General features: G+C 48.2%; 1 protein-coding gene across 3 annotated transcripts in view; it reads right to left on the bottom strand.

Moving 5' to 3' along the window:
* The window catches only part of LOC306943732 (uncharacterized protein), a 699,978-nt gene that overhangs the window by 646,702 nt on the left and 40,977 nt on the right, over positions 1-12,299 (bottom strand). Inside the window, exon 2 of one of the 3 annotated variants that reach the window (XM_079530262.1) lies at positions 2,488-2,817. The exons of the other annotated variants lie outside the window; for them this stretch is intronic. Coding sequence (XP_079386388.1) covers positions 2,488-2,817 — 330 coding nt within the window. The remainder of the gene's footprint in view (positions 1-2,487; positions 2,818-12,299) is intronic. 3 annotated transcript variants of the gene reach the window in all.

Here is a 12,299-nt window from a genome sequence, read left to right on the forward strand (position 1 = left end):
TCAATTTTGTATCTCCTTATGTTAAGATGAACAACCTTTAGACTGTTTCTATATCAATTGTACCTTGGGGAAAGAAAAATCAGTGGAGTTGAGAGTGGACGTGTCGGTGGAGAGTGAGGTCAGCAAGCAAGACAAAAAGCAAAAACAAAAAACAAAGACAAAACAGGAGTAATAAAAAACAAGCAAGACAAAGAACATGGCAGACATGCCGTGTGTCGCTGACACATGGCGGCAGAGTTACCAGGCCGCTATCCATTAGTATCGATAGCAGAGTAACTTTGTGGTGGGCGTTCGAGAGACTGGGTGTGTTGGTTTGATTTATGCGTCTGAATGTAGCGAGGTAGTGTGGCAATGGGTAGAGACAGGACAAGGAAGCGTGAGTGACAAGCGGAAGCACCACTACCACCCAAGCCCCAAGCAGCACGGGGAGGCCGCAGCGGACAGACGGCGCATAGAGGTACATTCGGCAAGGGACAAATTTTCTTTCTTTTTATAACTATTTTGTGTGTAGAGCTGGTGGGGTCATTTAAGTTTTTGTTCATATACTATAGTTCTGATTTGAAGGAGGTGCGTATGCGTGTGTGTGCACGCGCATGTGCACACCCGTACAACACAGCAGTGAGCTTTACGACCGTAAGTTACGGTCCGTAACCATGGATAGGAACCGTCTGTTTTAGGCAAAGTATTTTTCTTCGTCATCCGAGAGTTGTTTTGTGGTGAACAGTTATGGTTTGCGCTTTAGCAATGTCTCTCGAAGAGGTATTGGATCTATTCCTATCCTAATGATGGTCCTGTGTTGCTTGACAGGACGATATTGCAATAATTTCGTCATCATGGAAAGTTTAGAATTAGGCTTTTAATAGCAGTTGTTGATTTTATAGTTCGTGGGGGTTGAAGAGGGGGGTTCTGTTCGTTGGGTGGGCTGTGAGTGTGTGTGTGTGTGTGTGTGTCCGTATGAGCTTAAAGTGAGAGCGCGGTAGGTGGAGGGATGGATATGGATGGATGGATGGATGGATGGAAAGATGGATAGATAGATAGATAGACAGATAGACAGATAGACAGATAGACAGATAGATAGATAGCTGATTGTTATCAGTATAGCCACGGTGTCTTCTCACTGTCCCTGTACAGTTGACCATCGACATATAGTCTATTAACTGAGATGACAGCCTTCTTGTTTTCCGCCATGAATTATTTCCTTATGGGGAACAGAATTTTGCGCCTCTCCATTATTTCTCTCGGGAACTGGTCGTTCATCCCGAAATGTGTTCCTTTCAGCTCCTTTCCCTTTTGCTTGACCTGCTCTGTGTTTAAAGTGTTCAAACTTTACAATAATAGATCGGGGTCGGACAGGATTCTTTTTTAACGCACCGAGGCGATGAGCTCGGTGGAATGTGATCCGGTTTACGGTTTCGGGGGGCATTTTAAGCTGTGAAATTTCTCTGTGAAATAAATGGAATAGAATTTAGCTTTCTTATCAGGCGCTGGCCTGGTGCATCCACGGACATACGCATCGGAGCACCGGATAAACAACATTACTTGCACGCTCTGCTTGCGCAAGTAGGTTGATTAGCAGTATACTGTGGTTACTTGGGTCGTTTGATGCGTATGTCCGTAGCTCCGTATGACGTGATGAAGATATGTACCAATGCCAGGGTAGAACTGGCTCTCGATGGTGACGTAATAATGATATGTTTCAGTGTCGGGTGGATTAAAGGTAATGCCCCCGCATGTATACATGTATGTAATCTGACACCAATGCCATATCAAGCACAAATTAATCATTACGTCATATGCTGCCACGGGACATACGCATCGGAGCACCGGACAAAAAACATTACTTGCACGCTCTGCTTGCGCAAGTAATAAGGCTGTTCCTGTGTCATGAATAAGGACTACACTATAAGATATGTATCATATTAATGAATTGCATTTTTATAGCGCTTGTCCAAGTGCTCAAAGCGCTATACAATGGTTCATTAATTCATACATTGGGAGGTGAAGCAGCAAACAGTCGACGCCAGCGTCCTAACTTCCCACATTCACACACCAATGGTGGTGAGCTCACAACGACCAACTCATTGGAGGCAGTGTCGGGTTCAGTGTCTTGCCCAAGGACACTTCCACATGTGGACAGGAGGATTTTTCTTTTTAGACCAAAAACAAGCTTGATTTGTGGCTCCTTTCTCTAAACGTTTTGGGTGGATTAAATGACAATCGCGGGACATGTTACACAGCATATTTTTACTTCCTGACTCTCAGTTTCTGGCCAAACCGGCTTTCAAACTAAAAGTGCTCACCATTGAGAATACAGGCATGGCGGCAAGATAACTCCACCAGATGGTGCTGTGGTGCCGAAAGAGTTAAGTTAAGAAGAACACTTAAGCCATATTTCATACTTTGCCTATTCAAAAATAGCAGATCTACAAGAGTCATAACATCGCTTGTTAGATTAGAATCGCTAAAGTGACATTTTATTTTATTTACCTGAGAGAGTGTCACAGCTCGTCTCCCAGTGTAGTAATGTCAATGATGACACATCCGCCTCCTCATCCTGTTCCTCTTTAATGTGTGGAGGTTGTGGTTCCTCCTGGACCAGACTGGATCTCCTCTGATGTTGTGGTTCCTCCTGGACCAGACTGGATCTCCTCTGATGCTGTGGAGGTTGTGGTTTGTCCTGGACTAGACTAGATCTCCTCTGATGTTGTGGAGGTTGTGGTTCGTCCTGGACCAGACTGGATCTCCTCTGATGTTGTGGAGGTTGTGGTTCCTCCTGGACCAGACTGGATCTCCACTTCTCATATTCAGATGTAACCTCTTTACACACAGACATAAGGAGGAGAGAAGAGGTTAGCATCAGCTCAACAACTCAAATGCTTTTATCATTAGATGACATTTATTCTCCTATTGGTTTTGTCTGGATCGCCATTGTTTAAAAAATAAGTATCCGTTTTACAACGAGGCTCCGAGTCCTGGAATAGGCAAGGCGTAGACTAGAAGAGGGCCTCGTGTCTGTGTGTCCGGGCTCGTTTTGTTTTTTCTTCATCTTAACATTGACAGGGCCGGATCTACCATATGAGCAATTTTGGCACATTCCCAGGGGCCTTTTTTTCTTTTCTTTTTTTAGCTCTAGCTTAACTTTTCTCCACTAATCCGAATGAAATAAATGGTTAAAAATAATAAATAGTGTTTTATTGTTGGTGAGAATGCAGCTGAAATATTAATATTAATTAAAAAACAATATGGTTTGGTCGGTCATTTGTCTGGAAATTAATTGTGTTTAAAAACATCGTGAATAATCGTACCGTGAACCTAATATCTGGATTCGAATCGTATCATGAATTGAATCATTTAAACATATTTTAATATAATTGTTAACCTACTGACTATCATTTTCTCTCTGAGTCTACACCAAACCTCTGTGCCTGAAATAGCCGATCTACAAGCTCACAATGCCTCGCAAAGCAAGGCGTTGTGAGATTATAGATTGACATTTTGTCTAATGTTCAGCATGGGGATGCTCGTACTCAAGTGGTGGATGTATTATTTTCTTCTTCCAATAACACAAATCCCCCCCCCCCCCCTCCCTGTAGTAACTCAGATGACCATTCATTCATGAGAGACTGAGACAAAAGCCCTACAGCGCCTATATGGACTCAGACGCCTCAAGAAGTTCAGCCTGAGTCCACAAACCATCAGGTACTTCTATGAGGATCACCAAGGACCAAACACGGCCTCATAACAGTCTGTTCACACTGTTTCCCTCAGGGAAGAGGTACCAGAGCATCAAGGACCAAACACACCCTCATAACATTCTGTTCACACCGTTTCCCTCAGGGAAGAGGTACCAGAGCATCAAGGACCAAACACACCGTCATAACAGTTCATTCTTACTGACTGCCAGAGGCAGTGCTTAACACTGGATGATATCCGTCTCACGTACGTGCAGGTCGAGTAAATAATAACAACAAAGTCACGGATGTGACATGATGACGGTGGGCGTGGAGCTCAGTAGTCAGCGTGCATAAGCCACAGCCTTCACTAATGACTTCCCTTTTGATCTTCTCGCAGGCGCGTAGCAGGTTTGAGGTTATTCCTTTATTGAGAGATACTCATATAATTAAACTACTGTCTTGTCACCGGGAGCCCTGTAACCTTAAGGTAAGGTTGGAGCATCGTGTTGCGTCCTCCAAGGGCTGCGATAAAGACACACTTTTGTACTCTCAGCAAGCCGGTGTTTGCACTGGCCATGCTGCTGGAGACGCTATAGGTTTGTATATATTATATATATAATATAATAATAATAATAATAATAATAATAATAAGAGTCTGATTTCGGTCTCCTTTCTTTCCTTTGTTTAGTTGTTAAACGTTATTCAATTTCTGTTTACATTATCTGGCGGGTGCTTTACTCGTTCCAGTATAAACAACCTAAGTTAACTGCTTGCTTGTTGAGCGTTTGCGCTCATTACAGAGCCAATTTATAAAACTTGTTATCATTATTGTATGATGTTTTGCTTGTTTTCAGTATTTTTGCTTGTTTTCAGTTAACAGCTAAGTTTATCGTTTCCCTGTTGAGCGTCTGCGCTCATTACAGAGCTTATTTATAACTATATCTATATAGTAGATTTTGTTTGAATTGTCTGGCGGGTGTTTTGCTCGTTCAGTAAACCACCTATATAAGTTTATTGTTTGCCTGTTGAGTGTCTGCGCTCATTACAGTAGCTTATTCATAACTATATCTATATAGCAGATTTAGTTTGAATTGTCTGGAGGGTGTTTTGCTCGTTCAGTAAATAACCTAAGTGTATTGCTTGCCTGTTGAGTGTTTGCGCTCATTACAGAGCTTGTTTATAATTTAATATTCATAGTTATTCCCAAAAGAGTGGTTCCACTTGTGGGTATTTCACGTGTCTTGGAGTGTCTCCGCTCCATAGCCACCATAGTAGTGTTCCACAGTACAATTCTGTTTACGAGTGCCTTCGCTCTAGTACTTACACCCTTGCGCTGTTTGCATGGCTCCACTGGGGGACGATGATGGCCATGATGAATGCCCCAAATGCCTGGGTGTAGCACACCTGAAGCAGGGGATAACCGAGGGCCAATGCATGAACTGCAGCTACATGTCTCGGGACCTGAAGCTGGCCAGGCTTGCTGAGGTGCAAGATCATGCACCCTTGCGCTGTTTGCATGGCTCCACTGGGGGACGATGATGGCCATGATGAATGCCCCAAATGCCTGGGCGTAGCACACCTGAAGCAGGGGATAACCGAGGGCCAATGCATGAACTGCAGCTACATGTCTCGGGACCTGAAGCTGGCCAGGCTTGCTGAGGTGCAAGATCAGCAGCCAGAGAGCCAGATGATTCCCCCATCTGGTGCCCCTGCAGATAAGTGGCAGAGGGCCTCTACATCTCGGAAGACCCTGCATAAGAGGGCCAGAAAAGATGCCCCCTCAGCTAGGCGTACTAAGGCGGACCCGTTGGCTGCTACGGTAGACACCTTGGCATCCCAATTCGCTGAGACGAAGGAGCTACTCCTGAACCTTCAGCCAGATAGGCCTGTTCCCCAGGCCGGCGACCTACAGGCCGACGCTCTAAAATCTGCCGCCATCCTCCTCAGCAAGGGATGAGGACTCGCTATCCACAAGTGATGTCAGAGGGGATTCCGGGACTAACCCGACCTCTATTAAGCCTGTGATCCGCATGGCGCTGGCGCGCTTGGGCCTGGATGAGGCTGCTGCTACAGCAGTTACTAAAAGTGAATTGTTCAGGCTTTCTAAGCCTCAGGCTGCTTTCAGTGTCCCCGTCTCCGAGGGATACATTAAAGAGCTCCACAAATGCTGGGTAGACCCCAACACCAAGACCCACCATGTCTCTGATGATAGGGACTTGGCCTCTATGCAAGACGCTGCCAAGTATGGGCTTGATAAAGCGCCATCCGTGGAGCCATCAATTACCTCCCTAGTTTGCTCACCTGATGAGGCCCTGCGACCGGTGTCCCGCTGTCCCAGGTCCCAGTGCCGCACTACAGACGACCTACTGGTCAAGAGCTATAACATCGCGGCACGGATAGGCCGCATTGGAAATTCAATGTGCCACATTATGCTGGCTCTGTCCCACTCTCTACAATCCTCGGGCACGGATGCCCCCTCAGGTGTAGAGGCTTCGTCAGGCGCGAATGCCAATCCAGGTGTGGATGCTTCCGTCCAGAACCTGAGTGACGCTTCTCTGGAGTCATTGGCGTACATAACAGAGCTTGGCAGACTACTGTCAACATTAACCGTAGCTCGCAGACCGGTGTGGTTGGCCCAATCCCCACTACCTGAGCAATGCCGGACAGTCCTCCGTAAACTCCCCGTAATTCCTGGGGAGGTGTTTGGCGCTGCGGCACAGCAAGCCTTGGAGTTTAGCGTCCAAGCTAACGACAGAAGGAAGCAGTTTGCCAGCCTCAAGGGGCCTCCCCCAGTACCGAGGCAACGGTCTGCACCAGGTTATGGCAGGCATGCAAACAGGCCCAAGGTGAAAAAGGTGACAGTGTGCGGGGCACGGCGCTGTGCCGCGGGCGAAGTGTTTATCGGTACTATTTATCGGGGGGGGGGGGGGGGGGGGGGGGGTTCGCGGGGGACAAACACTATGTGGCTGGGGGCCCCCAGCCTACAGTTGAGGGATGTTTATACCATCCCTCTACACGTATTTGCATGAATCACACAGGTGCCTTATTTGGAATAAAAACGGCGATTTTCGCCGAAAAGCTACACTTTTGCATGTCTGTTATGGAACCAGCCGCTCTCGGCCACCATTGCAGCAGGACAGCTACCCAAGGGCCTCGAACTACAGACTGACCGACCAACGTCGCCGTGGCCCCTCTCGCCCGGCACCTCAGAGGACTCGGGGGTTGGGTTTCGCCCGCCTAGAGACCAGAAGGGCCAGAGGAGTAGGCCCTGAATGCCCGGGGCCGGCGGTGGGACGCTTCTCCCAGCAGCATCTTAGCTACTGGGAAAGCTCCGCTTCAGACCCTTGGGTGGTGGCCACGCTCTCCCAAGGGTACAATATCCAGTTATGCCACCGGCCCCCCGTTCACAGTGGGATCAAGATGACCATCATGAAGGATCCCACGGAATCCCAGGCACTCAGGCAGGAGGTGGCCACCATCCTGGAGAAGAATACCATCGAAGAACTCGATCTGCAGACACAGCAAGGTGGGTTTTACATGTATTTTTTGGTCACAAAGAAAGATGGAGGTTTCCGTCCTATACTGGACTTGCGCAGGCTCAACACCTATCTGAAGGTGTTACCCTTCCATATGTTGAGGACAGCTGATGTGCTCCACGCGGTCACAACGCACAGCTGGTTCACATCGATCGACGTAAAGGACGCATATTTCCACGTCCCTATAGAGCGTCGCAGTCCCGCCTCCTACCCTGACCCAGGAAATGAAACCCAATGCATTATTCTCATAGACATTTCGTAAAGTATTTATTTAAAGACGGTTACGCCGCGGACAAAGCCAACTCGAGTCGTGACAACTCATGACAACACAAACAATATTTTGGACCAAACAAATAATTACAAAGAAGAAAAACAACAAAGAAAGTGTTGTAACCTGCCGTTTTTTTCTTCTTTCTAATTATTTGTTTGGTCCAAAATATTGTTTGTGTTGTCATGAGTTGTCACGACTCGAGTTGGCTTTGTCCGCGGCGTAACCGTCTTTAAATAAATACTTTACGAAATGTCTATGAGAATAATGCATTGGGTTTCATTTCCTGGGTCAGGGTAGGAGGCGGGACTGCGACGCTCTATAGCCCTGCACCACAGGCAGTATCTGCGCTTTGCATTCGAAGGCAGAGCCTACCAGTTCAGGGTGCTCCCGTTTGGGATTTCCCTGGCCCCTCGGATATTCACGAGGTGCATGCGGGCGGCACTGGCCCCACTGCAGGCCCGTGGCATGCTAATCCTCCCGTACTTGGACGACTGGCTGACTTGCTCTCCAACCAGAGAACAGGTGGAGCAGGATACGGCAGCCCTTGCCGTGTCATGTGACACGGCTAGGCCTTACAGTCAACCACAAGAAGAGCTGTCTCACTCCCAGCCAGACAGTTGTGTTTATCGGCTTGGTCCTAGACTCCCGCCGAATGCTGGCTTTTCCCACTCCTCAACGAGGGGAAGCCATTCTACATCTTCTTCTCTGTTTTCGGAGGAACAGGAAGTTGAGGTTCAGCCCGTTTCTCAGGTTGTTAGGAATGCTGACATCAGTGACAGCAGTAGTGCTTCTGGGTCTCCTGCGGCTGCGGCCATTCCAGATCTGGGTCAATGGTCTACATCTAGACCCCAAATGCCACATGTCCAGTCAGGGTGTCCAGCAGCTGCCTTCTCACACTGCAGCCCTGGAGGGACAGGCTGTATGGCAACGCAGAGCTGTGAGGGGGCTCTGGACAGGACAAGAGTTGACACAGCACATAAATGTGCTCAAGCTTCGTGCTATATTCCTAGCACTTCGACACTTTGCTCTGCAGCTGAAGGGCAGGCATGTGCTTGTGCGGTCCGACAACAAGTCAGCTGTCTACCACATAAACCGCCAGGGGGGGGACCAGATCGACCCTATCACTACGGGTGGCACGGCAACTCCTCGTGTGGGCTTTCCCTCGCTTTTTAAGCCTGAGGGCTATGTTTCTGCCAGGGCCACAGAATGTGGTGGCAGATTTTCTGTCCCGCCAGAAGCCTCCCTCAGGGGAGTGGAGACTCCACCCAGAGGTAGTAGAGGAGATCTGGCGCAGATACGGCACAGCGGAAGTGGACCTGTTTGCCTCGGAGTCCACAACACATTGCCCTCCTTGGTTCTCCCTGATGGAGACATCGAGCCCGGACAGGATGCTCTGGCACACCCATGGCCAGATGTCCTCCTCTATGCATTCCCACCTTTCCCACTGATAGCGTTAACGCTACACAGACTTCGGCGGGCACAGGAAGGGGCAGGCCCTGTCCAAGCAGAGGCTTTCAAAATGGGTTGTCATGGTGATTGAGGAGGCATACAGGTCAAGAGGCCTGCCACACGGGGGCACGGTGGCACAGTTGGTAATGCTGTCGCCTCACAGCTAGAAGGTCCTGGGTTCGATTCCCGCTCGGGACGCTGTGGGTGCTGGCGGCGTGTTTCCTCCTCCGCGTCATCAGTGCCCATACCCGAAGGCGGGTTTGTGAAAGGGCCTTTCTGTGTGGAGTTTGCATGTTCTCCCCGTGTCCCCTAGGGTAGGTACCCTCACAAAAAACATGCAGTAATCCTGGTCTCTAAACTGCCTCCCCCTGGCCAGCCGGGGCGCCTGATGGAGGGGAAAGTAACTGGTTGGAATAACATGTTCCTTCCACGTGCTACGTCCAACCAGGGAAACTCCCCCCTGTCAGGTGTAAAGGAGCAACTTGGACACTCAGGCATGAAGGAAGCATGAGTTCAAGTCCGTTGCTCTCCCCATGTCGCCCATATATGGGGACTAGGTTGGCGGAGGGTGTGTAGAGCCCAGGATCACATTAGATAATTGACACAGGGGTGAAAAATGGGTTACAAAATCGTGGGAAAAGAGGCCTGCCACTGCCTCACAATGTCAGAGGCCACTCCACCAGAAGTGTTTCCACTTCCTGGGCGGCACTACGAGGGGTTCCTCTGAGCGAGATTTGTGCTGTGGCCTCATGGGCCACACCGTGTACTTTTGCCCGGTTCTATATGGTTAATTTAGCGGCAACTAATGCAGTTGCGACTGCTGTTCTGGGGGTCCCTTACCTAGCCGGGGGTTCGTTGGTACTAGTCATCCAGTGTTAAGCACTCAGTAAGAATGAAATAGAACGTAGGTTACATATGTAACTGTGGTTCTATGAATTCTGGATGACTGCCAGAGTTCACTCGGAATCTCGCGAGAAGATTCCACAGGGAAGTCATTAGTGACTACTGCGCTCCACGCCCACCGTCATCATGTCACATCCGTGACTTTGTTGTTATTATTTACTCGACCTGCACGTACGTGAGACGGATATCATCCAGTGATAAGCACTGCCTGGCAGTCATCCAGAATTCATAGAACCACAGTTACATACGTAACTTAGTCTGTTCACACTGTTTCCCTCAGGGAAGAGGTACCAGAGCATCAAGGCCAGCACAAGCAGACTGAAGAACAGTTTTCTCCCCCAGGCTGTAAGACTGCTAAACAAGTCTAAATGAACAATGGACTTTGCTGTGGTATTAGTATTACAGGTTATTTATTTACTGTTTTTATTTATGTGTATTGTGGAGCAAACAGCATTTCCCCCTCGTTTACTTCCTGTTAACATTGAGCGTAATTATGGCTTTCATCAGATGTGCCCCCTCACTACTTCAGACAGAATCGTCCACAAACGGGATTAAAACAGTTCTTTATTTGACAACTACGGACTACTACATTGCACAAGCACACTGTAGGCCTATCTAACATCTGGGACAGTGAGCAACTTATATTTTACATTCGTACATGTTCGGAGCTCTAAGGGTTGAGCTGGTGTCTCTGCATTGACTGCAGGGGAAGGAGCACTTAGACTCTCGTAGATATGAAAATGTAAAAATCGATAAAATACATCCACGAGTCTAAATCATAGGCTACCCCATACACACGCACACACACATGACATTTTGGCGGGACGGGTCAAAATATGAATCGGGCACCCGCGGGTCGTTTCCCCCCCAAAGATTAGCATCACGCACGCACACACACACACACACACACACACACACACACACACACACACACACACACACACACACACACACACACACACACACACACAGTGTGTAGTTTGGTGTTGGTGTTATGGCATATACCTGCAAATCAGACCCTTCCTCACCCAGGAGTCAGCCCAGCGCCTTATCCAGACATCAGTCATAGGGCTGGGGCGGTATGGGATTTTTATTACCGCGGTTATTGTCGGCCCCCATACCGCCGGTATGGCGATAATTGCCCCCCCCCCCCCCCCCCCCCCCCCGCGTGAAAAAAGAATCCTCCGGTTTTATAGTGTTATTTAGTCCGGTGGAACACCGTGTATGGAGATGTATAGAGCAGGTCTGCAAAATCCGGTAAAACACCGTATACGGAGATGTATAGAGCAGCTGTGTGTCTCTAGTGCAGTTCCAGTGTCATTCCTCCTCCATGCGCGGCCTCCCCTCACAGCTCACACACACACACAGTGGCACCGTTACAGAGACAAGACGACTCATAATAGCTTTTCCACGTTTTTCTGTTGTTATGCAGTTTACCAAAATTAAATCCACAACAGCGCTATTGTGAAGACCCTTGCGCAGCGCGAGGCAATTAACCCCAGCTGCAAACGATCCGGACTTTGATTGTGTGATTATAATATATATAAATCCTTTTGGGCCAAATAACCATTCTGGGGGGGGGGCGTTAGCTATCAGGAGGAGGTAACAGGGGGTGCAGGCAAACAGAGTTTTGGAACGGATATTATGGACTACAGTTTTATTAAGGAAAGATTGGCATGTCAATGTCGCAACACGTGTTCGGGTGTCAATCAAATCAACTGCGTCAGACATCTCCCGCAGCCCGCTGTTAAAAAAATAAATAAAAAAGCGAACGGATTTCACATCATTTCAGATCAAGACAAGTTGTGTCGAGCGTCTTTTTCCTGCGATCCCATTGATGTCACAACAGACAACATTTATAGGTGGGTCTGGTTTGGAGTAGCCTAATTTAAAACATTGTCCGACTTTGTTTTGAGCGAATATTAATACCTCGCGCTATTGTAACAGCCAGGTGCATCGTGCATTGCTCAGACCGTCAGAGAGAGAGAGAGAAACATTAGGCTAAACGTGTAGCCTATGGATAAGGGCGCATCGTTGTAACGGTTTCAACTTTGTATTGATGTCTGTCAGCGAGAGACGAGAAGAGAAAGGGAGAGAGAGAGAGAGAGAAACATTAGGCTAAACGTGTAGCCTATGGATAAGGGCGCATCGTTGTAACAGGTTTCAACTTTGTATTGATGTCTGTCAGCGAGAGACGAGAAGAGAAAGGGAGAGAGAGAGAGAGAGAGAGAAACATTAGGCTAAACGTGTAGCCTATGGATAAGGGCGCATCGTTGTAACAGGTTTCAACTTTGTATTGATGTCTGTCAGCGAGAGACGAGAAGAGAAAGGAAGGGAGAGAGAGAGAGAGAGAGAGAAACATTAGGCTAAACGTGTAGCCTATGGATAAGGGCGCATCGTTGTAACAGGTTTCAACTTTGTATTGATGTCTGTCAGCGAGAGAAGAGAAAGGGGGAGAGGGAGGGA

The sequence above is a fragment of the Electrona antarctica genome (assembly GCF_951216825.1).
Source record: "Electrona antarctica genome assembly, chromosome: 2".
Taxonomy (NCBI): domain Eukaryota; kingdom Metazoa; phylum Chordata; class Actinopteri; order Myctophiformes; family Myctophidae; genus Electrona; species Electrona antarctica.